The following is a 27,773-nucleotide window of genomic DNA, read 5'->3' on the forward strand; positions in this document are numbered from 1 at the left end:
CCCTTTATTATTGCTATCTTTAGTTTCCATGAGGGTTTATGTGAATAAAGTAAAATAAAATCCCGCACACACTTAGATAGAATTACAAATGAATGTTCTCTATTCCTGTTTATGTTAAGAGTTCCAAGAGTGACTATCATGTGAGTATAATGGCGGTCTTTTGGCAGTGGTAACATAAAAGGCTGTTCAACTATGTTGTTTAATTGTATATATTCCAATGCTAGGCAACTCTCCAAACCTTATTGTAAACATTGTACGAGGTCTGTAAGTTCAGCAAAATAACAGAGTTCAGGCTTTTTACAGTTAACTCCAAGTGACAGCTGACTTCTCTTGGGATTTTATATATTGGTTGCTGTGATCAGTGCAGGTTGTTTTGTCATACAGAACAAGCTGGCATTTGGAAACTCAGTCTAATGCTATGTTTTAAGGGTGCCATTCTTTCCCCCAAGCACACTCTTGAAGCAGTGTTCTGCTTTAGGGCTATGAAAAAGGGTAATCTATTACAGAGTCTTGTGTTAAGGTTAGAAATAGAACAACGGGAATATTGATCAGTACCTGTACTGAATAGGTATTAAGTACACTGGTTATTACATTAAGGCAACAGAGAAATTTTGCTAATTTGAGGGAATGTATTATTTAAAAGTATTTTTAGGCAAAAATTCATGTTTCTCTACACTCTTGAAGTAGATCTTAGTTTCTGTGCTTTGATTAAGGAGGAAGGAAAGGCAGAGAGCCATAGGATAAAAGGTAGTACATTCCTACCCTTGAGTTTCATAAGAATTGAGGCTCATTTACTGTTCAAAGGACATTGTTTATACATTCCAGACTTCCATCTTATAATTGCTCCAGGATTTGTAAAAAGGAAATCTCAGCAGGGCAGCAAAATTATTCAAAGCAATGGCTGCACATAATTGGTATAAAATACCAGAACAGTCTGCTCTAAAAACTCTTTTTCTCAACAACACAGATTTCCACCCCCTCAGCTCACTCTCCATATTCAAATAAAGTTTGACTGTTTCTCTTCCATTACTTAAGCCTGTCTCTCTGTATTCAGATAACCTATTTTTAAAGGTCCTAGGAAGAATTTTCAACACAATTTATGTGAGAAGACAAAATTTTTGCCACCCATTTGGTTGCATTAGTGTTTACCTGGTTACCATGGCAACAGGTAAGATGAGCCCATGTTGTGAAAGAAAGATGGTTTTATCTTTTATATTTTCATAAAACACTGTAAGTTAATTATATGTTTTATCACACATAAAGTAAAATAAAATTTTCATTGTTGCATTATCTTCTCAAGTACTAAATTAAATGAAGAAAAGGAAATAAGCTTAAGCCTGGATATTATTATGCAAAATTGAAAAATACATTCAAAGAAGGTGAGTCACAGTGTGGCATGTCCCACACATTGTAACCACAGCCCTCCTTCGGCATAGTATTTTGCTGGTCTCTAGTGCTAGCTGGGTTTCTTCAAGAGAAATGAAAAGAAGTAAAGTAATAACATCTTCCCGTTTAAAGTGACATTTTCATTCTAAAAGTTATTTTCAACAAGCTCTTTTTGCGTGTGTTGATGAACAAGCTTACAACGGCTTTACTAATGGAATACTACTTAAACATGTCATTTGATAAGACTTTAGCAGATGTTTGTTGACCAATATGAACGAGAATTCAGGGAACTCCGTGGTTGTTCTTTTTAGGGGACACAAAAATATCTCTATGAAACTTGAAACATCACTTCACAATAATAAGAAGTAAGAAACTTTCTGTAATGCTAAGAGTTGTACAACAATTCAATTGTATACATAAAAGTGGATTAAATGGTAAATTTTATGTAATTTACGTTTTGTTTATACAAAACAAAAACACTCATGTACAGCAAAAGCCATTTTTAAAATTTTTCATAATGAAACCTAGAACTTGATCCTTTTCGAAGTCAAACTCTTGGCTGTTCTTATGTCTTGTGTCTTGTTAAAGACAGATTAAAGCTAGATCAGATAAAGACAAATGTGGAAAGGGTAGGCAAAACATAGGCTTGAGTAGAAATAAGACTAATCAGGAGACAAATATCCATGAACTTAAAGCCCTGGGAAGTGTTTTCAGTTGCACTGCTGGTAGTATGTCATATTTATAACGTGATAATATGTCTCTCCCTATTGAATAAGTTTCAAAGTAACTTTTTTTTTTTTTTTCAGATTCTTTCTTGACTTAGGATAATGCAGATATCCAATAACAAGTGAAAAAGAAGACACAGCGTCATTAAAAGGTCAAAGAGAATACTCAGCTTAGATTCAAAGACGTCATCATAAAGCTGAAAATATACATGTGTGTGTGTGTATCAAAACACCCAATAAAACACACATAAAAAGAAGCAAAACTGCAGAGAGTAAAATACTGAAGAGAAGGTGAACACATCTTTAATATGTAATCAAATTCTGTTATCTTCTCATGCATATAGTAATTTTCTTATCGTCATTCTTTACAACCAGTCACCTACAGTTGGAATTGACTAGCATGGTAAAGGTCAAATACCCAGAATAATTATATCATAGAAATGTATGTTTATAGATTTAAATTAAATAAAGTTCTTAAAAAATTGAAGTTTGTTTTATAATTAGTTTGTTGATGTTGATAAACCTGCACATGGCAATCCACTTTTAACTATAATTCAGCCTAAATAAATATATCCTAACTTTGTAAAAAGCACATACCCTATCAATAAAAAGGGTTCCTATATTTTTGCTTTGATTTTATTAGCCAAAACCTTAGAATTTTCCTCATCTTAATCACTTCACATGCTGGTCACCAGGATTTGCAAGTACATATATATGGAGGTCACCAATCCAAAAATTTGAAACCATAAGATCCAATTGATTTCAAAATGGATTAACAAAAATATCAAATCAGGGAAACATACCTGCTTAAGTTTACAGTAGCTACTGTGTTCAATACAAGAGCCATTAGTCACAAGTGGCTAACAATTTAAAATTCAGTCTCTTGGTTACACTAGCCAAATTTCAAAGGCTCAGTAGGCCCATGGAGCCAGTGGAACTGCATCAGATAGAACATTGTCAACATCACTGTAAGTTCTTCTGGACAGGGTTGCATTATAGAATTGCTTTAGATAGCAAGTTTCCCAAATTCTCTTGAAATGAGGTGCTTCAGGTTATTTTATAATGTCACTTCAGACTACTTAAAGTCAATGCTTATTTGGTTGGTTTAGGTATTTATTATGGAAAGCAAGGTCCAACTCCCATAGCAGCTAATTTTCTTAGAAACTGATCTGCTATTGATAGCAACAGGCCTGTCAAATGCTTTGCATATAGTAGGCACTCATCAAGCACTGTTTATCTCACTTGTTTGCGTAATAATGAGATATTTAAGAAGGCAATAAGTAGTACCGTTAACTGAAATATACAAAACTATCCATCAAGAAAGGTAGTGAGCAGTCACCCATTTATTCAACAGAATCTGCTGATCCCCATGCCTGTATCACCAGGCTCCTCCCTCCAGCATCCTATCTCTTCTAGTCAGAGGCACTGGCAAAGCTGAAGATGGGAGGACAGAAAGGGATGTCTGGTCAACATGGGCTGGTCTCGGTCCTTGACTGAAGGTCACTGCTCCTCAGGCAGCTTTCTTACAGGGCCGCCCCTTCAGGTCCCCACTCCTCTCCTTCAGACTCTGCCTAGTAAAGGGGACCATTCTTTGCTGGCTGAAGAATATGTCATTGTCTCTTTTTGGTTCCCCTAAGTCTTGCCAACACATATGTAAATATTTCTGTTTAGTAAGCCTTCCTTTAGTACGTAGTGTATGCCATGTGCTTTCTACTGGAATCCTAACTCACATGATCACTTATTCTTGCCAGACACAGTTCTAGCCCCATGGAGACCTACACTTAATCCTAAGAAATAGACTTTAGAAACCTTTTTCTTTTCTTCTTAAAGTATAATTGCTTCTCAAGAAGGTTCCATCCATGTTATTTGAGAAATTATATTAGGAGAGTAGAAATTTTCATTTTAATGCCCCCCGTTTCTATACACATTATGTTAACTATATAGTTGACCTTCTGTATCGAAGGATTCTGCAGCCTCAAATTCAACCAGGCATGGACTGAAAATATTTGGCGGTGGGGAGAGCAATACAACAATAAAAATAAAATTTTAAAACACTCCATTCATGATAGCCTCAAAAAGATAAAATAAAATACTTGGGAATTAATCTAACAAAAGAGATAAAAGACCTCTACAATGAAAACTATAGAACACTAAAGAAAGAAATTAATGAAAACCATAGAAGATGGAAAGATCTCCCACGTTCTTGGATAGGCAGAATTAATATTGTCAAAATGGCCATACTACCTAAGGTGCTATAAAGAGTCAATGCAATTCCAATTAAAATCCCAATGACATTCCTCATAGAAATAGAGAAAGCAATCATGAAATTCATCTGTAAGTATAAGAGACCTCGAATAGTCGAAGCAATCCTGAGCAGGAAGAGTGAAGCAGGAGGTATCACAATACCAGACCTTCAACTATATTACAGAGCAATCGTAACAAAAACAGAATGGTATTGGCAACGAAATAGACAGGTAGACCAATGGTACAGAATAGAAGATACAGAGACAAACCCGCATAAGTACAGTTATCTCATACTAGACAAAGGTGCCAAAAACATACAATAGAGAAAAAAGATAGCCTGTTCAACAAATGGTGCTGGGAAAACTTGAAATGCATATGCAGTAAAATGAAATTAAACCCCTATCTCTCACCCTGCACAAAACTCAACTCAAAATGAATCAAGGATCTAGGAATTAGATCTGAGACCCTGCACCAAACAGAAGACGAAGTAGGCCTGAACCTTCGTCATGTTGGCGTAGGTTCAGACTTCCTTAACAAGAACTCAAGAGTGCAAGAAATAAAAGCAAGAATCAATAAATGAGATGACTCAAACTAAAAAGCTTTTTCTCAGTGAAGGAAACAATCAATAATGTGAAAAGAGAAACTACAGAGTGGGAGAAAATCTTTTCCACACATACTTCAGACAGAGCACTAATCTCCAAAGTTTATAAAGAACTTAAAAAACTTTACAACAAAAATACAAAGAACCCAATCAATAAATGGGCTAAGGAACTGGGCAGACACTTCACAGAAGAAGATATACAGCTGATCAACAAATATATGAAAAAGAGCTCATCATCTGTACTAATTAGAGAAATGCAAATTAAAACCACCGTAAGATTTCATCTAACTCCAATTAGAATGGCTATTATCAAGAACAAAAGCAATAATAAATGTTGGTGAGGATGTGGGAAAAAAGGTACACTTGTACATTGCTGGTGGAGTTGCAAATTGGTACAGCCACTCTGGAAAGCAGTGTGGAAATTCCTCAGAAAACTTGGAATGGACCTACTATTTGACCCAATTATCCCACTTCTCAGTTTATACCCAAAGGAGTTAAAATCAGCAAACTTCAGAAACACAGCCACATCAATGTTTATAGCAGCTCAACTCACAATAGTTAGATTGTGGAACCAACCTAGATGCCCTTCAACAGATGAATGGATAAAGAACTGTGATATATATGCACAATGGAATATTATTCAGCCATAAAGAAGAATAAAATTATGGCATTTGCAGATAAATGGATAGATTTGAGACTATCATGCTAAGTGAAATAAGCCAATGCCAAAAAATCAAGTGTTTTCCTGATAAGTGGATGATGATATATTTGGGGGCTAGGGGGGCAGGGAGGTAAGAGAAGAATGGAGGAACTTCAGATTACATAGAGGGAAATGAGAGGGAGGAGGAGGTGGGGGTATAAAAAATAGTGGAATGAGACAGACATCACTATCCTATGTACATGTATGATTACATGAATGGTGTGAATCTACATCGTGTAAAACCATAAAAACGAAAAGTTGTACCCCATTTGTGTACAATGAATCAAAACGCAGTCTGTAAATAAATAAATAAATAAATAAATTCCTAAAAAATGACAACCTTTAAATAAAATATTCACACAAAGGAAAAAAGAAAAAAATATGTATAACAGCTATTTACATATCATTTATATTAGGTACTGCAAGTAATCAGAGATAATTTAAAGTATATGGAAAGATGCATTTAGGTCACATCATGCAAATACTACACCTTTTTTTTTTTTTTTTTTTTTTGGTACTAAGGACTGAACCCAGGGGCGCTCAAACACTGAGCCACATCCCCAGCCCTTTATTGTACTTTATTTAGAGACAGGGTCTCACTGAGTTGCTTAGGGCCTCACTAAATTGCTGAGGCTGGTTTTGAACTTAAGATTCTCCTGCCACAGACTCCCGAGCTACTGGGATAATAGCCATGCACTAGGGCACCCAGCTACTGCACCTTTTAAATAACTAAGCAGTTGCAGACTTTGGTATCCAATAGAAGAAACGAAAGGGTGTCCTGGAACCTATCCCTTTCAATGCCAAGGGACAGCTGTATTTAATCTAAAATAACAACTGAATATTTTGTTCTTGTTCTTCATGAAGTACTTATGTGACAATGACAAGCTAGCTTAATAGTTGATCACCTCAAGGACACTATGATCAAATCTACTAGAAAAACTCAAGATTGAGAAAACTGCTTGGGTAATTTAGACTAAAAGCCCACATTTTAATCATGTATGCATTTGAAACTGAAGTGTTTCATCCCTGAAGAACTTAGCCTGTGCCTCCTATCTCTATCATATCAAGTAAACAAAAGATGGATTCAATAAACATTTTATTAAGTACCTACTATGTGCAAAGCATTGTCATAGGTGCAAAACTCTGGTAGGCACAAAACTGAATATAGTTCTTGTCTTTAAGAATCTTACATTCTTGTGCAGGAGGCCCATGTATACAAAAATACTTTTAACAAAACACTACATTAACCTCTTACTTAATTATATATGTGACTTCATTTGATGTTTTCTCTTTCCTCCTACTTTCTGACTTCCTCAGCCTTTTCCCCATAACATTAAATATAAATTTATTATGCAGTCCAGTCTAAATGAAATGCCACTTAGTGAAAGTTAGAATATAATAAGAAAAAGAAAAATCAAATTAGTAAACTCTAATGTCTCTATTTTTAAAACATCCTAAGAATGAAATTTTACAGGCTGCCCAAGAGTGAGCAAAGCATCAACACAGAACTAAATAAATCCTCTTGAATGTACCTGCATATTTTTAAAACATGAGTAAGTTGTGCTCAAAAGCTTCAGAATATTTTTGAGAAAGTTACCAAAAATTTTAGTTTAGGACTTAAACTTGCATCAGAAAGGAAATGCCCTGTATTTCTAGGGATAATAATCCTTTATCTGCTTATTTGAATCTTCCCTTTTCTTTTTAGACTTTAAATCTCGGAATGTACATGTACATTTTTAACTTAGACAAACAATGTACCTAAGATGTCAAGTATGCCTGTCTTTCACCAATGAAAATCAAATAAACAAAAGAAATTCAAATACAAGGCTATGGCTATGTTTGGGGAGAGATTCAAAACAACTTATTTACACATGAATATTATTAACAGAAAAATGTTGGGGCTCAACATGTTGTTTAAGAGGGCTCCCTCAATCCCAATGAAGAGAATCTTCTAGTTGAAGCAGTCACTGCAGGGTAAAAAGGAACCTGACCCTGAGCTCTCCACCAAGGCACGTCTCTCCATGCTGTGCCACCTTTCTGGAAGCCTCCTGACTATCCACTTTTCAAGTGATAAAGGTCCACACACTACTTATTTCACTACAGGTGCCATGATTTTACACTCTCCAGCAGTCCTTCCCATCAGTTCCTTCTGTGTATCCCCCAGTTTCCAGAGTTCCCCAGTTAGGATCACACACAGCTCAAGGAGGTAAGAAAAGATGGAACCAACCAGAGCAAAGGACCCTTGAAACAATGAGAAATAAAACCAAAACAAACAAAGCTAGTTTGGTTTGTATCTTGTTTTTACTCAATTAAGAAACCCTAAGAAGTTGGTTGTAATTCAAACATGGATAAAATAAACTCACCCTTTCCAACGAACTTTGGAAATTCTTTCACAAATCATTTTTCTTAATATCTAATTAACCTTTAATAAGCCATGGTTCCTGATGGCTTAACTTTAAATTATACTTTCTGTCAACGAGTTAGTGACCTGTAATAATCTTTGAAACGTGTAAATGAGCTAAAGAGGCATTTTCACTGGTGAATCTTTTTGTGAATTGTGGAAAAATCATTCTCTCTTATTTGCTTAATATATCCCAATTTCTTCTGTATTTGATTTCCCTAATGCATGGCACACAGCCAGTCATGACATTTGCAGCTGGTGTACTTAGTAAGTATATGAGTCAAACAGCACCAGGGAAAAGCTATGCTCAAATGGTACTGTTCATTTTGTCTTTCTAAGATCATCCACACAATTGACCACAACACAGCTCCTGAAGTCTGATGGCATGGTGAATGTCAAAGGCTGCCAATCCGCAACTATGCTGAAGTATCTCAGGAAACACAAGTGTGGAGCAGAGGACTTAGAAACAAGGTGGATCCCAGCAAGACGGTGAACAAGACAGTGAGTTCAACAGAGGTGTTTGATCAAGGCCTCACTGGGTTGTTCAACAACAACCAAAAACCTAACAGGTCATACAGCAGGTTAGTTAGCAGGATAGAGAAAGTCAGGAGTCTACCCTGGTAGTATGGGAAAGTTCCAGGTTTGCTGAAATGGTGAGGAATTTAGCCCCAGACCCAGGGCTATGAAAACAATGCCCCTTAAAAATGTGGTAAAGGAAGAATCCAGAAACAGAACAAGGCCATGAATAGTCCAAGGGCAATGCAGGCTGAGCAGGGCCTGCCAGCTAAGGGTTATCAGGCTAATTTGCAATGAGTGAGACAAAGCAGAGGCAGCTGGGGACGTGGTTCTGGTGAGCCAGGAAAAGAAGCAGCCAGGTTAGTGGAGGGCAGTGAGGGAGTCTGGTCTGCCCTCAGTGGAGGACCACTTCAGACAAGTGACCATTACTAAGTCCTGTTGAGACCACTGGCCCCCCACACACACTCCATAAAACCTTGTGACCAGTTTCCCCTGGTGGCTGCTGAAGTGCAGGTGTGGTCTCCCTCTTTCTTTCTCTGCAGGCAGTGGCACTGACCAGTCATGGTGAGAGCAGGCCCTGGTCCCAGCAAAGCTGACCCTCCAGCCACTTTGCCCTCCTCCCTCTGCACTCAAGGGCTCCGCTCCTGACTCTTCAGTCTGGGTAGCTTTCCTCATCTGTGAAGTGAGTACCCAGACTAGATGATCTTAAAGTTTCTTCCAATTCTAACACTGTGATTCCTGGATGTTATAAATTCCCAGAATCATAAAATGTAGAGTTGAAAGGAACTTCAGAAGTCATCTATTCAACCACCTACTCAACCTAGGCCAGCCCTGCCAGAACTAATAAGCTTTGAAGGTTCTACTATGCAGTTGTTTTTGGCTAGCTGAATATGGCAATAATCAAAGCTTAAAACTTTAAATACAAAACATGAAATAAAACACATATATAAGATTTTTAGAACATCTAAGAAAAGTTTTGAAGGAACTGAAACTCAGAGAGCAGCTTGCTCTCTTGCTTAGAAGGTAATATCTAAGTGGAAATTCCCAGTCTTTGTGTTTACAATATCAGAGGCATATTAAAAAATCATAAGGGATGTCAGAAAATTCTCCCAGCAAAACTAATTTAGTTCAATTTATTATTATGCTTATAAGTATATAAGACAGGGCAATAGGGTGTCACAACAACATCAAATAAACAAAGCCTCAAAGAAAGAATAAAGAGTATAAAGGAAAAACAGTTACATTTTGAGATGCATTCAAGAAAAATCAAAAAGAATGTCATCTGTTCTTAAAGGGTAAGTTTCAGTGGCAAGATACTTTTGAAAATTAATTTTGATCTCTAATAATAAATATTCTCTCTTCAAAAGAATTCGTTTTCTTCAGTCTATGTCAATTATCATATTACAGAACTTAAAGAAATTACTGGATGCATTTAAAACAATAGGGACTTTCCCTTGCATTTATTATTAAATACTTAAAAGTGTTAAGTTCATAAATAATAAAAGATACATCACACTTAGTTTTGGAAGGCACACCAGTGTTAAGATATCAGTTCTCCCAAAGACTTTCTATAGATTTATTATCATTCTGACAAAAATTCTAGCAGACTTCTTTTTATGGAAATGGACAAGCTAATAGTGAAATTTATAAGGAAATGCAAAAGACCTAGATGGTTAGGACCACTTGAAAGAATATGCACTTCCTGAATTGCAAAAGTGATTTAAGACAATGTGGCATTGGCACAAAACTAAACATGAAACAAAACAAGAATCCAGACCAAGAACCACACAGGTATGGTCATTTGATTCATAACAATGAAATTCAAAAAGGGAAACCTTTTGATAAATGGTGCTGGGCTAGATATTCATACATGGGAAAAAAATGTTGACCCTATTCTCATTAAACACAAAAAAATAATTAGAAAAGAACTGCAGACCTAAATGTGAAGTATGAAATGCAGCTTCTAGTACAAAATGTACAAAACTATTTCATGATCTTAAAATAAGCCAAAATTTCCTTTACAGACACAAAAATTCATGATTATAAAAGATCAACAAATTGGACTTCACTAAAATGAAGAACTTCTCTTTATTAAAATATATCAATCAGACAACGAAAGGGAGAATTGAGAATTGAGAGATAATCTCATACCTATGTCAGATGAAGGATATTTTAAAAATATATCCAGATTTTATTTTAAAACACACAAAACAACAACAACAACAAAAGACCAATTTAAAAAGTGAGCCAAACACTGAGTTGTGTGGTATGGAGTTGTTATTTTTAAAAAGTGAGCAAATAATTTGAAACAGATTTCACAAAAGAGGATACCAACTTGCCAATGAACATATGAAAAAGGGTAAGCCTGGTGTGGCTAGTGCCTGTAAGCCCAGTACTGGGATGGGAGTGTTGCTTGAGCTCAGTATTCGAGGCCAGCTGGGCAACATAGCAAGTCTCTGTCCTAAAGGAAATGACAAAAAAGTACTCATCACTAATCATCAGGGAAATACGAATTAAAACCAGGAGATATGTCCAACCAGAAGGGCTAAAATTAAAAAGACTGAGATGAGAACAGTTAAATTTCTCTGCTTTGCTAGTAGGAGTATAAAACTGATAATATCTACTAAAGCTGAACATAAACATACCCTATGACCTACAAATTCCACTCTTAGGAGGATGTGCATATGTTGAACACATGATATGAGCAAAAACAATTACAGCAATTTTATTCATAATAGCCAAAATTTGAAATAATCCAAATGGACCATTAATAACAGAACAGATAAATAAATTGCTATATTCTGTGATGGAATGCTACCTAGCATTAAAAAAAAAAATTAACTACATACATAGTATCATTGATGAATCAAACCAAAATAATGATGAGTTAAAGAGGCCAGACACAAAAGATGCCTATAATATGATTTCATTTTTATGAAGTGCAAGAATAGGCAAAACCAATCTACAAACATATGAACATAAGAAATCTATGAACATATGAAAAAGGGTAAGTCATTTTTCATCAGTCGATTAATAGTTACCTTTGGTAGGTACAAATAAGGTGCTTGCTGGGTATTGGTCATGTTGTTGACTATATATCAACCTATATATTTGCAATTTGTGCATTATATTGCATGTATATTCTATTCCAATTCAAACTTTAAACAAAAACTAAAATCCCACTGTGCTCCACAGAGGTACAAACTACATCTTAATTACATATTTGCATGTTCCAGGGCCTAATACAATGCCTGCTCAGCAGGTGTGTGTTGAATTTAATTAAGTTGGCCTGGTAATTCCATCTATACAATCTCAACTAGAAGATTTTCATAGAATATGCCTGAGTTGTTAAGAGAAGACCTATAGCTGTGGCATTCTGCAGTCTCCTTTTCAATTCCCAGAGTATTCATTCACATTTAAAATATTCGTTCCCCACCCCCACAAAAGGGAGATAGGATAATTTGCATACTGAAAAACAAACAAAACTGACCCCATTTGCAGGGTTTAACAAGATTCGAATCAAAGAGGCAAAGGAAGAGGAAACAAAGAAAGGTGCTGTTGTGGCGCCCTAGAAAGCAGATGTTCATTAGGGCCCAGACACACAGATGACTATCAGAGTGCACTTATCTGAACATGCTATCTCAGACTGCACAGTCAAATCAAATTCTGAGGGCTCAGAGGATGTGCACCGAGGAACATCCTGTACTGCTGAAACATGGATTTGAATTTTGTGACAGAGACAGAGGGGTAGGAGTAGCAGCTATCACCCATCTGTATGTTAAAAAATAATCCATTCTTTAAATAAAAAAGCAATCAAAATCAATGTTTAGGATTTCTGGTATTAAAATTTAAATCTGAGGAACTATTACCATGTAAGAAACATCTTTTTTCATCTTTTGAGAATTAATAACACACACAATTCTTTCATGATTTTTTAAGATAAAGAATAGTGAAATATTCAAGATAGAGGAAAATGATTTTAAGTGACTCTGAATTTAGTATGGGTTAAGAAAAAATGTAAACACTTCTATCAGAATATTTGTATTTAAATTACAATCTCATCAAAATACTTTCCATTATGGTAATTATATACTTCTTCAAAGAATTACATCATGTCTGTGCTTCCATAACACACACATTACCAAGTAAATTTTTATTTAAAATTTCCATGTAATATTGGGTAAGGAATCAGAAGAAAAATCCAATTCAAAATGGAAATTGTAGTAGACACGTTTTTAATCATAATCTGTAGCATTAAGAGATAGTAAAGATCTTTTAACCAAATTAAGTCAGACACACTTGGTCCCTGAACTGGGCATATCAAGTGAGAGTAGCTTAAATACGACAGCACTCCAGTGGATCCATCACAGGCACACATACCTATTAGTGATCAAAAGCAAGATCAGGGTGGCCCAACTCTAGGATGAAAAGCTGGAGGCAGGAGAGAGGAGAAAGCAGGAAGGAAACCTTCTGAGATTGTCCAAACCCTTACTGGACAGGGCTGTGACCATACTCCCACTCATTCCCATTTTGTAGGCCATTGGGCCTTGTCTAGTTCTTCACCCTAGAGTCTGTTGAGTCACAATCTAGAAAAAAAATAATAAGGAATCCTCCTAGGCACAGATTGGTTTGGTCTTTATTCCCCTGTCAGGGTAGGATTCTTAATCTGTGCTCCACAGGCTAATTCTAGGTAAAAATTGGAGGTAAATGGGAAATATATGCTATCATCCAATTCTCAAGAGGTTGGGAGTTCCTCATGAACTATCAGTGGACGTGGGGAAAGAAAAGCCGTAGAACTGCACAGTTCTGACTTTGTCTTTTTGTTTCCTTCTCGTTGCCAGCCCTGAGAGATGTCTGCTTGATTCAGGGCTGGAGAAGAGCAAGGAGCAGCTCTGAGGTTATAAGCACCTAGCCAGAGGAAAGCACTCCTAGCAACCCTGGGTTGCCTTTATCTTTGGGGGGGGGGGGGGGGATTTGGGAAAGGAAATAAGAGATTATCTCTAAGGCCAGCACTAGAAAACAGAGGAGTGAGGAGCTAGTCTAAGAGCAAGGAGGGCTCCTAGGTCCTGATCCTTGCTGGAAACTTCAGCACCAAGAGCTGGTTTTGCAAATCTCTGACTCATATGACATATTGAGCCACGCTTCCCATCTTCTGGAAAACCCTTTCTCAATGCTAAAAAACTCAAAGCCCCGTTTAGGAACTGCACAGAGGCACTGTCTTCCCCTCCCTCAAAAAGGGGAAAGACAAATTCTTGGAATTCCAACTCTCACCCCCTTCTCCAAGAAACATGTTCTGGTAAATTACTTGTTTCTATGGTTGAATTAGGAGAACTATATTGTGAATTATAATGTGGGTTACTTTTAGAGGCTCTTATGGGTTGGCTGGAAACATTATTAACAATGTATATATGAAATGATTTTCAGGTTCTAAATAGCCAACTGACAAGTGAACTGTGTGGAAGCAAACTTATTAAAAACATAACTCAATTGTAAGTTAAGGTACCCAATCATTTAACCAATCACATAGAGAATGAGAAAAACGTCAGCCACTTTTCCAATAGTCAATTCTTTCTGTGTTGTTATTTATTTTTTAAATAAAAGTATTCAAGTGATCATATGGAATGAAACCTAAAAAGACAATGAAATTAGAAAACTTTTTTTTTTAAAGACTTTCATTTTAAAAACAATAAAATCAATCAGACCTGTGCTTTGTAGGAAGCAGAGAGGGCTTTGAGAGTATTTCAGATAATGACTTGAAAATAATTTTTCTGACAAATTTTTTTTCATAAATGTCTGCATTGATCAAAAGCCTGTTTGTTGACAAATCCAAGTTGTTGTTAAGAAGATAAATGTAAACTTGATGGTATTATAAATGTCTAATAAACTTTACTTTTCCATATAACCAAATATTTTACCTGAGACTGCTGTATAAAACTGTGAAAATATTTCCTCTTGTGAGTCTATGGGTAAGGGAGGGCTTAGAGGATCCCCAGTACAAATAAACTCTCAAGTGTAACTCAAAAACATCATGATTAGAATATATTCAGCAGAGGAAATGGTAATATAGTGCTTTATGAGGATACTATTGATATAAGCTTGTAATATAAAATTCATTTTTGGGAACTTTGATTTTTCCCCAAGAAACACAGGTTACGACCTCAATATTCCATGATGGTATCCATTCAATTCTGCTAATACTCAATTTTTAACTCGTATGAAAACACAACTTTTTGTGAAATGGGTCCATACTTGCAGAACTGGAAAGGTGATGCATTTTTTTCTTCAAGACCAGTGAAAATTATTTATGACATCTATGACATGATCTCATTTTCTTGCACAAGAACTTTCCCTGAAATCACTGTTTGTCTGGGACCCAGAAGCCCAACTGCATAGCACATGTTCAAAGGGCAGCCAGAGGGATAAGTCCTGGGTTCCACACTGAGGCCAAGTAGAGGGCAAGATGACTCTGAAAGCACTTGTTTCCATTTACAGAGGTGAATAACAACTTATTTTAAAAGAATTAAAATTCGACAGTGATCAGATACAGAGGTGTCCACAAAATATCAGGAATAATTTTAAAATTCTCTTTTCTGAAAAAAATTGCCTGCTCACATTACACATCATCAATGTGTAGATTGCAGGCAAAAATCAAATTAGAAGCATTTAAAACTCTGGATTTTATTTTTCTGCTTTGCTATAAGTGAGGCTAATGAGTTAGGAGAAACAAACATCATTTCAAATGGCTCAAAATAATAAAAGTAACATTACTATATACAGATTATGTCATCATTTAAGGATTACATTACCAGCCTGTCACAACCTTAATAGGTTGGCTTAACAGCACATTTGTAAGCATAAAACTAGAAATAATGTAAAATAAAATAATTGAATACGAAAATGTAAGGGGAAGGAGCAAACACAAAGTGAAAAACATGTTAATCTTTAAAAATTCTAAGTACTCTCAAGAGAATTATAAAGCAACAAAACAAAACAATGTTGATTACCAGTTCAAGAAATTTTCATTCATTTATTTAAAGCTTGGTTTCTTTCTAAAATTCCCTGGTTCACTGTAGTTTTTATTAACACTTTACTTTTTCTCACAAAATGCATGGCAGCTTTTAATCCCACATACATCTTAGTGCCTTTCTGTCACTCAGACCTTTGGCGGATATGCTGCCTTCTATCCATACTATGCTGTAAATATTCTTCACTTATTTCTTCTACTGCATCTGTTCTGTCTTCCTTTGCACTTTGTGAGGTGCTGGAAAGCAGGAACCAGACATTCTAACCCCTAACCTTTCCCAATGTCAAGTGCAGGGAATGCTGCACTGGGGTCACTCAACGCAACAATTGATTGGCAAATGTTTTAGCCTTTCATGGGCGTTGGCAATTTTTCAATAAAGCTACCATCCTAAAAGTTAACCTAATTCGAGAATATAGACATTATGGCCAATGTAGGACATCTTTCACCTGTTGATGGTATTCTATGCTTACTGTGCCAGATTTATAAACAAGTTAACTTCATATTAGCATGCAATCTTTCAGAATCTAGGTTTTCATACTCATCATTGAGGCGACTGTACTTATTCTTCATCTTCTAAAATCACAAATGCATCCATTTAAGAACTGGCTAAAAAGACAATGGAGGGAGACTAACAGGGTTCAATATTATGCATTTGCTCCCCTAGCAGATCTAGATGTTGATTTTGCCCTCTCATTTTTGTTTCTCTCTCATCATTTTGACACTTATTTTCCAGTGCTTGTTTGAAAAATTAAAATATTCATATAATTATGTTAGGGAGACCAGATACATTAAGCAAAAATAATGAATTAGATTAGAGGAGATATATGTTCAGTTTGTTGTTAGCTTAGCTGTCACCAGTCCCTTTGCCCTTTTTGTTCCCCCTCATATCTATTGAATTAAGAAATGTTTAGTTTCTATTATCAAATTTGTGTGTGGGCTCAAATTTATACGTGTATCTGACACACATGGTTCCAAGAAGACACTGTGCCGTGTACCACCTGACCAAACTCCCAGCCCTGAGACTGTATAATCCAAGGGCTGCCTCTGGAGAGGCACAGCTGAGTTCTACTGTTTTACTATTCATTCATTAGAAAGGAAGAGCATATAACATCCCTAAGCCCAATGTTCAATTTTTGAATATTTGGTTTGATTTATATCAAATATTATGGTGCTGCCTTTAAATAACATATTACCATGTGTTCTTTAAAATAAGTTGTTTTCGGTTAAATAAAACTCTCACTGAAAAGCAACTTGATAATATTCCCACTTAGTCCTCTAATATTACAATGGATAGGATAGAAACTGTATTCTCCCAGTTTTAAAGCTAGATGGTTCAATGCCCAATTTAGGGTTATACAACAGTCAGTAACTGAGAAGTTAACTATAATTCTTAGTACCTCAACTCTAGTTTATATTTATTCACTAAATGAATAAATGTTTTTACATGTCTGAAATATACCAAAAAATGAAATATTCTGGAAAATTAGGCAGGAGGTTTGGGCAGCATTGGCAAAGGGGTTGGGCTAGTGATAAGGAGGGTAGATGCGCTGAATAACCAATTTGTTGATATGAGATTTTCCCAGTCAAAATACTACACTGAGATTTTCTCTGGCACCCGTATTCTTTAATGAAAATTGCACAAAACAGCACTTCTGATTCCATCAATTAAGCATTGACCCATCAATATGTGATTTGTTGGAGGAATCTTAATTCATAAAACATTTGAAAATTTTTGCTATAGAAATAAAATTAATCAAAACAAATTAAAGTACATTGAGATTTCACTAGAAAATCAGGCTACATTATTATATTTGTATATTTGGGTCTGAGGTAATTTTGCATGCATTTTTTTTTTCTGAGTAATAGTAGTTCATTAACAAGTATTTATTTAAGACCTACTATTTTGAGAATCAGGCAGGAACAAGGGAGGTATCCACATCCTGTAAAGAGAGGCTACAGTAGGGTTGCAAGACCATGCTTGGAGAAGATGAACTTAAGTGAAAGGAAGAATAACGAAACAAACTAAATAAGAAATTCCTCATCTTTAGAAAGAAAGAATGAATTTTAAATATTGATTTCATTTTTTCCTGAGCACTTATCTCTCCATTCTAGATTACTTTTCTTGGTTACCCAAATTTTGAAAAAAATAATTTTCTTTCCTTTCAACTTCTTCAGTAAATAGAAAAGGAAAAACTACCTGTTTGTCTTTACAAAAAAGACCTGTAACTGAAATTTCAGTACCTATTAAATTAGTAGGGGTAAGTTTAAAGTTTTATAAACCATCAAGCAAAATACAAAGTTAGAACAATTTATCAGCCAAGTTTTTAAAAAGCATTTTCTTGACATTATATTATTACATGGAAGTTGCGCACCTTTGAATTTAAATTCAAAGTCAAGGTTGACAAAAATGTAAGGTATATCTAGCTATACTGATACTGAAAGATAAAATGCTTTTCTACTTCTCATTTATCTCTTCCTATTTCCTTCTAGTAGCTTAAAGTTTGCCTACCAACATAGAGAAAATAATATATAAAATAACAGAATGGGAAATCCAAAAGAAAACTATTAGAAAGGGAACGTACTACAATGTTGCATTATAATGCATCTTCTTTTTAACATTTGCATGACCAAGTCTTCTGATACCACTTTCAAACAGACACAATATCCCTAAGGAAATCAAGTTGATTTATCAGTATAAAATATTACATTACTAAATTGATATGTTTAAGCAATCTTTATCACCTCTTAAATATGGCTACATCTTAAGACACAAAGCACCCCACTTCTTATACCTTTGTACTTTCAATGTACTTTCTTATACTCAGTTCTATGTATCAAAATTCTAATATAACTCCTAATCTTCTAGAGAAAAAGACTGTTTGATACAATATTCATTTGGCTACAACTAAGATTTAAGAAATTCAAAAAATGGTAAATACCTGTGAAAGTTCAAATCAGAAACTGTTTAGTCCTAGTATCCCTTATTAAGGGAATCCCCAATTATATCATGCACTGTTTTTTCAAATTTTAAGGTTAAGTTTAGAAAGGTTCTTCAGCATATGCCTGTACAAAGAAATCAAACTTGCTATATACACAAAAACGTAATCAAATGAAGATTATAAATGTGTCAAACTGCTATTAGCTGGTACAAAATATCAAACTAACCATGTAAAGAAAATTTTGTATTTCCCTTTCTTCAAAAGAAATAGAATAAGTATTTTGATTCTGATAAATATTTGCATACACAACTTGACAGTGATGTATGTTGTAGTATCTTTGAAATAAACATGATTCAAGGGTTGCCTTTACAATAAAGTGAAATTTGTATAGCTATTGGTTGAAAATGTATACATACAAATCTTTAAGTTAAAAATGTTAACTACCATTTTTTTCTGTGCAGCTGAGAAGTGGACAATGAATTTATGCTTTTATAATATAGCCCAGTACTTTAATCCTTTAGAACAATATGTGCTTTTGTTTATAAAGTTATACCAAAATACATTTCAGAATGAATGTGTCGAGTAATAAAGAGAACCTGCTGTGATAAGACCATCCAGCCTGAGAAATACAAAATAATCCAACAGCGTATAAAAATCAAGTTACTTGAAATCTGTGCTACTCTACAATAACATATTATGAAAATTACATAATCTTTGTTTCCATCCATGCCCTCCCATAACACCCTCAAATTTACTTTATACTTAGTGCATAGGTATTCTTTTTCTGATGATTTTTTTTCTTCTGTTAAAGCACAAAGCACGCCAATATGGTCATGTGCCCTATTATAGCCCCATAAATATTTGCATAAAATGTTGAAGTAACTAATGTTTTTATGGGAAAAAAATTATCACATAAATTTGCCAAAACAGCTCTGATTGGATCATCAACACAAGAAGAGGAGGTTGGCATATATAACTTTTTAAAGTATGGTAATAAAAATCATTTTAAAATGCCATTTTAATTGGTATATCTATTCCTCTGATGAAAGAAATCATAGCCATTTATTCCTTCTTGATTCAAGAAAATCACATCCATCTCTTGATCACAAGTCAAAATCACTTTTTAAATGATCACGCCATTCTTCTATTTTGGATATAGCTTCCAAACAGAAGTTTCAAAACAACTGGGGTTAGCAAACACATCACTGTACTTTAAACAGAGTGACGTATTCTATCCCTTCCATCAGGAAGAAGGTTAAAACACACATACAGCCAAGCATCATCCCAGCTGACAGCAGATTTTACTCTTTAGGTAGATTAGCCAACGCCTGTTATTAAGTCTATATTTTTTACTCTCTCACAGTATTACCACATTAATGAAACACATAAAAAGGATGAAAAAAGGGGCTATTTGTTCTAAATTCTACTTATCTAAAATCTGCATCTAGTCATTTTTCATTTTTCTGAAATAATCAAGATCCTTTACAACAGGGAATTTAGATTTAATTACCAAACTTTAATACCACATTATATAGGTCAAATGAGGATGTGTACCTTTCTCCTGAAACAAAGAAATTCAGAGTAACCAGATTTCAGAATTCATAGTCGAAACAGCAAAATATGTTTAGAGAATGTCATTTACCGTAACACAAATCAATATTAAATGCTTTATGCAGGAAGCACACTTTCAGAAAATGGGCCCTAAAGCTTTCTGGGATCCGACCCTAATTACTAGGGCAGGCTCTTGCTGTTTGTCTCTCTCTTCAATTATTTACAGGAGGAAAAAAAAAAAAAAAAAAAGCCAAATGGCATTGCATTAGCTATATTAAATGTTATATACTTGGTTTCTAACTTACTAATGGTACATAAAAATTACAAAGGTAAAAGTGCCTGTAGTAACATGGCTCTTTTTCTTCCTCACCTGAGTGTATGCATTTATTATTCATAGACTTAAGTGTTGAATAGGCTGTCCTTTAGGCACCCAATACTGCATAATTTAAACAAGTTCATTAAATATATAACGCATCTAAAAGGTAGAGCATTGATTACACTACAAAATATCTTTTAACAGCTACATTGTAGCTAACAAAAAACTAGCATCTCACTCAAGTTCTTGAAAACAATTATGAGAGAACTAAAGAAAACTGAATATCGGGGTATCCTTGCTGCTACCATCTTACTGCTCTCTGGTGACCCAAGGTAAAATGGGAGTTGGGAGGGAGCGAAAGTGTAGCCCTCCAGTGCTAAGAAATTTCCACCCTGCCGACAAGTGTCCTTTTTTTACGTGGACAAAAATACAGGGTTATGTTGTAGGTGCATGACAACAGGACCACACAAGGCGTAAGAAAGAAAAGCTTATCAAGGTTGAATCAGAGATTCTTAGTACCAGGCCAGAAATGTCCAAATGCCAGCAAGCAGGGCATGATTGCAATCTCCCATAGAAAGTTCAGTCACTGCATCCATACCTGATTCTTTTGTGATCTAGAAGGGCACTCGGGCACGGGGAGTTGGGCTAGATGATATTGGCTGAAGGCCGCTGGTGCATCCAACTTCCGCCCTCCCGAATTGTGGAAGAAGCTTCCAAAGCAATGAAATCTCCATTCTTCATGGACTCAAATAATTTTTTTTTGAAATTTAGTTCAGGAGGCATCAAATTGTCGTTGGGAAAATAAGATAGGCCCGTTAACAAAGTACTTGGGGTCCCTAGAAAGCTAGTCACAATCTATCAGGCTACATGTCATTAGATGTGTTACCTAAGAGTGTGCCGAGTACACTTTTGAGATAGCATCATTGGCAATCGATCTGTAGTAAACATATAAGGTAGTTGGGGGGGAAAAATAAAAAAAACTAAACTAAATACGAAGTCATTTATTTCACTACGCAGAAATCTGCCCATTGTCCCTCCTTTGCAAAAACTACAGACAAGATTAAAAGGGACATCAATGAAAGCTAAATGAACTTTGTCCACTTCTCTGCCCAAAACACCAGCGTAAAAGTAGAAATCAGTAACCAGGTGAAGTGCCACACCGCACAAAGATCAGAGGCGAGGGGCGGGCGCGCAGGGCCGGAGGCGGGGAGGAAAATGTCCCGGCCCTCCCTCAAGCCCCAGTCATCGCGCGCGCGGGAGGTAGAGGGGCGTCCCTGGGGGGCGGGAGGCTCCGCACCACTCCAGGGGAGCCAAGAGTTACTGCTTGCTGGGCGAGGCCCTGGAGAAGGGGTCGGAAAGATGTGCCACCAGCGGGTCCTGCCGCGGGCCCCAGGCGCCGGCCGCCGGCCAGCCAACGCTCTACGAGGGGCGCTGCTAGGGCCCGCGACCCTCCCCGCCTCCCGGGCCAGGAAGGGGCTGGCGGCTCTTTCCTGTCTAGTCTCCCCCCGCCCCCCCGCGGCTTTCTGTAACCCGATCCCCGCAATCGGCTCCCCGGGAAGCCGCCGCCCCGCGCGCAGCCGGGTTCTGCCCAGGCCAGCGCTATAGTTAGCAACCTTCCATCAACTCCGCCCGGGGGCGGCGGGGGCTCGCCGCGCGCCCCCGCCGCCCACTCCTCGGCGACCCTCCCCCCTGCGCCCCTTTACCTTCGCTTGCAGATACTGGGGGTAGTAGTAGGTGGCGTATTGAGGGTACATCTGCTGTTTCCACACTTTGCCCATGAAGCTGGAAGAGAGCCTGCCGTGCAGGGTCGCGGACACTTTGGGGTTTCCAAGTCTCGATCTCTCCTGCCTCTCCCTTTCCGGAGGCGGCGGCGGCTGCCTCGGCGGCTGCTGCTGCCGCTGCTCCACCTCCCAGCCGGGACCAGACGTCCTCCTCCTCCTCCTCCTCACAGGCAGAGAGAAAGACACTGCAGAACGCAGAGGGCACCCCGGACAGGGCGCTCCCAAGGAGTTTCCTCCCGGAGCCCGACTGCGCCCGGGCTGCCAAGGGCTGGCGCGCTGGCCGCGCTCCGCTCGGGCGAGCAGGCTGAGCAGAGCTGGGAGGTGATCAATACAAGTGGAAAGTGCTGCGGCGACGGCGGCGGCTGCGCTCGGTGCCAGGCGGCATCTGGGGTGGGTGCGCCCGAAGGGGAGAGGGGAGAGGGGCTGGCGTGCGGAGGCCGTGGGGGAAGGGCGGGCGGGGGCGGGGCCTGGGCGCCGCCGAGCTCGGGACCCGCTGGAGGTGAGGGCTGAGTTTTAACCACTCCTCACCTCTGGTAGGACAGCCAGAAACGCTGGGAGCCAAGATCGCTTTGTGTCGGGGGTGGGGTGGTTGGAGTGGAGTTGGATTTGAGAGGACCCAGCTTAAGAACTGCAGAGAGGGCACCTCTTTTGCTTTCCTGAGTTTTTTTATCTTCGTAAGGGGGAAGGGAGGTAAGGGAAAAGAGGAAATCTGATTAATCTCTCACTTCCCCCCTCACCCCGCACAGTGACTTCTCCCCCCACAAGAGAAGGAAAACGATTTAGTGCCCAACTACAAAACTGGAGTCGGGTAACCTGGGTTCTGTTCCTACTACCCCCGCATCAGGCCACAACACTAATTTTCTAGGTGACCTTGGGAGGGTTAGTGTCCTTCGGTTTGGTTTTCCCAGATGTGAAAGGTGAAATCACGTCCCCCGCACAAGGGGGAGAGAAAGCTCGCTCTCTCTGGCGCTCGCTCTCTCTCTCTCTCTCTCTCTCTCACACACACACACACACACACACACACACACACACACACACACCAACAACTACAACAAACTGACGGATCCTACCAAGGGGGAGATGCCGCAAAGAGGCAGAATGTTATTAGAGGACACAATATAGACATCAGCTTTTCTCTGTCTCTTTCTAATGCTGCCAGACAGTCTGTCAACTCCCACTCAGGAGCAAGGGAACTCCCTGAGTTTGGAATATTTTAAGGCCATTTTGAAAGTCACGCTGGCATATTGTTGCAGTGTGCTTCAGTGACACATAAAATCAATCTCTCTCTCTCTTTCTGCCTCTCTCCATCTCCTAATTGTCACAGCTCTAGACAGCCCCAGACGAGCAGTGGTTCAGTTCACTACATAACTGGATATAATTTAATGGAGTTAATTGGTCCCTGAAGTTGCCTGCAGAAGACTTTTATATTCTAACTCAAGAAACAGAGATAATACCAAAACGTACAATAGGATAGGTATGAAAGCATCCCCAAATTGTGTCCTTGCACGACTAATAAAATGCAATGCAATGACATTTTTATTTGCTGTTAAATAGGCCTTTGATTACTTTGTCATTTTAGTTTTCTAAGAGTCACTTCTTAACAGCACAAGGTAAATCAAACTGAATTGGAATACAGGGTCTTGTTAAACAGTTACATTTTTGTATGATTACATTTTTAAAGGTGCCTTTAAACAATGATGAAATGGTGAAGTGAAACCTTTATCACCATTTATATGATTTAAATTCCTAGGTCATACATGTTGGACAAAAACAAAATAAATGTAGTTCATGGGAGAACATTTTGGATATGCCAGGAGGAAAACCATGCCCCCCCCCATTATTTAATAATGAGAAATACTATTCCGAAACTAGTATTTACTGTTTCTGTTGTACTGTGGGCACTGTTAAGGTTAATGCCAATCCAAAGATTGAAATGGTTCACTCCAGCTACGAAGAGTTTTTTTTTTTTTTTTTTTTTAAGTTCATTTATTGTTTCAATTTGAGACCCTTTCATGTTTCTATGCAGAGAACTGACACAAACCTATGTTTGAGGAACCCAGGAAGACTAGGTGCCATATTTGGAGGAGTGACAGAGGGAAGAGAGATAAGTCAAGATCAATCACTAGAAGGTCTAGTTTCAAGAAAAATGGGAAGTTACCAGACTTAGACTGTTCTACTTACTGATTTGTTATTTTCCCCCACGGATAATGAAAACTCAGCCTATTTTAGAGAATCTAAAAACAGAACCATTCTTATACAGATGTTTGATTTATGACTGAGTTGATATAATAGAGCACTAGGGAAAGAATGAATTTTTTGATAGAGGATTCTGGTCAATTGGATAGCCATATGAAAAAAAATAAAAGAAATCAACGCCCTGCCTCACAAACACTGAAGATAGAGGAGAATTCATATGAATTAAAGACCTAAATGTGAAAAAAAAAAAAAAACTTTGAAATCATTGAAAGACAATATAGAACAGCTTTTTTTTTAACTTGTTGTAGTAAACGATTTCTTTAATAAGGTTAATAAGAATACACGATTGTTAATTTTAAAAAATATATTTTTCTTCAATTTTTTATAACTTTTAGTTATGTGGTGCTGAGGATCAAACTCAGTGCCTCACACATGCTAGGCAAGTACTCTACCTCTGAGCTACAGGATTGTTAATTTTGATTATATTAATAACCTTGATTCATAGAAGAATTCTATAAAGACAGGATAAAAAACCAAGACACAAAATGGTGATTTTTTTAATACAAATAACTTAAAGAGGTTAATATATAGTATATATTTAAAAAAACTCTTTGGACTCAGTAGAAAAAGGATAACTTTTGAAATAAGACTAAAAGAATGATGTATATTTCACAGAGGAGGAAGCATAAGATGAAAAGATGTTAACACTCATTAGTAATAAGGTAAATGCAAATTAAATTAATAATAAAATGCCATTTTAGACCAACCACCAGATTGGCAAAAATTAAGAAGTCTGAAAGTAGAAAGAGTAGGTGAAGATTTGGAAGAAGGGAAGTTCTTGAAAACTGTTTCTTAGATGTGGAAGGAGGTAAGACCATCACTTTAGAATATACTTTGACATTATCAATTTTATACCTTAAAGAAATTCTTCTATGCACTGGGTTATTCATAGTTAGTGAAAAAACCTCAAGTGCCTAGCAACTGTAGAATGATAAAAAGGTTGTGGTAAACACAACACTGCAGCAGCAAATAACTACAGTTGACAATATCGATATGGATCATTTTAAAAAAACAAGTCAATGGAATGTGTGAAACATGATTCCACTTGCATGAAGTTCAAAAACAAAAAAATAACTGTGTTTTGTAAGAATAGGTATGTGAGTAATTTTTAAAACAATAAAGAAAAACAAAGGAATAATAACACAAAATTCAGAATAGTGATCTCTCTGAGGGAAAGGAGTGAGGGATACAGGCAGGGACCAACGGAGACATAGAAATGGTAGTGTTCCATGTTTGGGTCTGGATTGTAGATTCATAGGAATATATTTCAATATTTTTCTTTAAGTCTAATTAGACTTGTTTTGTGTGTTTTTGTCATTTTACACTAAGGCATTTTTTAAAATAAAAATAGCTTTTAATTTTTAACATGATCATTTTTCAAACAAATAAAACAGAGGGAATGGAATAATGGCCTTCTGTGACTAACAGTAAGCTTCAACTTTTATCAAGGTTTTGCCATTCAAGCCCCCCCACACCTTCTCTCTTTTTCCTAGAATATTTTAAAGCAATCCGAAATATCATCTTTCTACCAGTAACTGTTTTCATATTGCCCATCCACAAATAAGAGCCTTTTCTAACACAACATTATTAGTAGAAATTATTACAAATTTAACAAAAATTTGTTAAAACCGGTTTATATGCTGTAATTGCTCCTTTTTCTCCCATTGTCTAAAAATCACTTTTTGTCGCTGGTTCAGTTAAAACAGGATTGAACAATGTCACATGTTGAATTTGGTTTATTTGCCACTTAGACCTCTTTTAACATTGAAAGTTCAACCCCACTTACTTTTTTTTTGGTGGGAGGAGGTACTAGGGATTGAACTCAGGGACACTTGACCACTGAGTCACATCTCCAGCCCTGTTTTGTATTTTATTTAGAGACAGGGTCTCACTAAGTTGCTTAGTGCCTCCCCACTGCTGAGGCTGGCCTTGAACGCACAATCCTCCTGCCTCAGCCTCCCAAGTCACTGGGATAGTGTGCCACCACTCCAGCCCACATTTACTTTTTAAATTGAAGTTTATTTATTGAAGGATTGGGTCTTTTGTCCTAAAGAATTTCCCACATCTGAATAGCTAACTGCAACTTCATAATGTTTAAAGTAATGGTTAGTTCTAGAAGTTTGATTAAATGCAGATTCACTTTTTCTTTCTTTCTTTCTTTCTTACTTTCTTTCTTTCTTTTTTTTAAGCAAAGAATACTCCCTAGAAGGGGGATTTGATGTGCATGACGCTGGCAGACATGTAGTGTCTAATTATACCACTTTAGTGATATTAAAATTGATCAAAGTTCAGGTCTTATCAGTCTCACTGAACCATTATAAACTTCCCCATCAGCAAGTGATAGGATAGTTTTTAACATTTACGAGTGTTTCCTAGATCCATTATTTCATTAGGAGTTACAAAACTGTTGTTTTTCTAATTTTGTCCTTCCTTCTGCACCTGTTATTTGGAAATCGTCTATGAAGAAGAATTTTCTCTCTCCAACTCTTTAACTAACTTGAAATACAGCTAGCACAGGCAAGATAGGATAAATTTTCCCTAATTTGACAATTTTTAGAACAATGAGTTATTTCCATAGACCAGTTTTAAATGACAAAGATGACCAGTTTTAAATGACATTTTAAACTCATGGATTTCAACATAATTGTTTTAATTCTTTACAATAATTGTTCTTGTTGATGCTCAACTTGTCCCATCTTTGGCCAGGAGGAGATCCTTTGCATTTTTATATTGGAGGCTGTTTTAATTTTTATTGTTGTTTTGTTTTGTTTTTTAACCAGACCCTAATAGCATTGATAGCATTTTTGCTTTCTAGAATGATAAGATTATCCCAGGTTCTTAAATATTTCTTCCCAGACCTGAATTAGTCATTTCTCGAAAAAATACTTAGGTCAGCTTGCTTTTTGAACAATAAGTTTAAAATAATATTCCTTAAAATGTGTACTATATACTTATCACATTTGTGGGAAAGAGCTCATGAAAAAATTTTAATGAAATTTTTGTGCTAAGATGATCCCTAGGAGAGGGTGAGCCACTGAGTGGCCTTTTAGAGTTTATATATTCACCCATTCATCAACACTGAAAAATAATTTTTTATGAGTAGGACAATGGGCATTCAGCACACCTGCTCTCTTCTTCCATGTAGTTCAGGATCCAGTGATGTTGACAGGGATAAGACAGTGACAAATCATCATAACTTCTATGAAGAAAGAAACAGGTTAAAGGATGGAGACTATGGGAGTTGGGTTAAAAATTCTGAGAAAATCTTGGGACATAATGAATAAGAGCGGGTCTGGGTCAGGTAAAAGCACCTTGCCCGGGGTAAAAAGTGGA

At 36.9% G+C, this 27,773-nt stretch overlaps 1 protein-coding gene across 5 annotated transcripts in view; it reads right to left on the reverse strand.

The window, feature by feature from the left end:
• RBMS1 (RNA binding motif single stranded interacting protein 1) overlaps positions 1 to 22,474 on the reverse strand; it is a 204,802-nt gene extending 182,328 nt beyond the window's left edge. Inside the window, exon 1 of one of the 5 annotated variants that reach the window (XM_079131820.1) lies at positions 22,107 to 22,474. In XM_079131820.1, the coding sequence (XP_078987946.1) occupies positions 22,107 to 22,181 (75 nt within the window). In that variant the 5' untranslated portion in view covers positions 22,182 to 22,474. Of the gene's footprint in view, positions 1 to 21,001; positions 21,883 to 22,106 lie in introns of those variants that run through there. The other 4 variants (XM_079131814.1, XM_079131816.1, XM_079131817.1 and 1 more) reach the window with 4 other exon arrangements.
• Between the last annotated feature and the right edge of the window lie 5,299 nt (positions 22,475 to 27,773).

Source organism: Sciurus vulgaris, assembly GCF_902686455.1.
Source record: "Sciurus vulgaris genome assembly, chromosome: 3".
Classification (NCBI taxonomy): domain Eukaryota; kingdom Metazoa; phylum Chordata; class Mammalia; order Rodentia; family Sciuridae; genus Sciurus; species Sciurus vulgaris.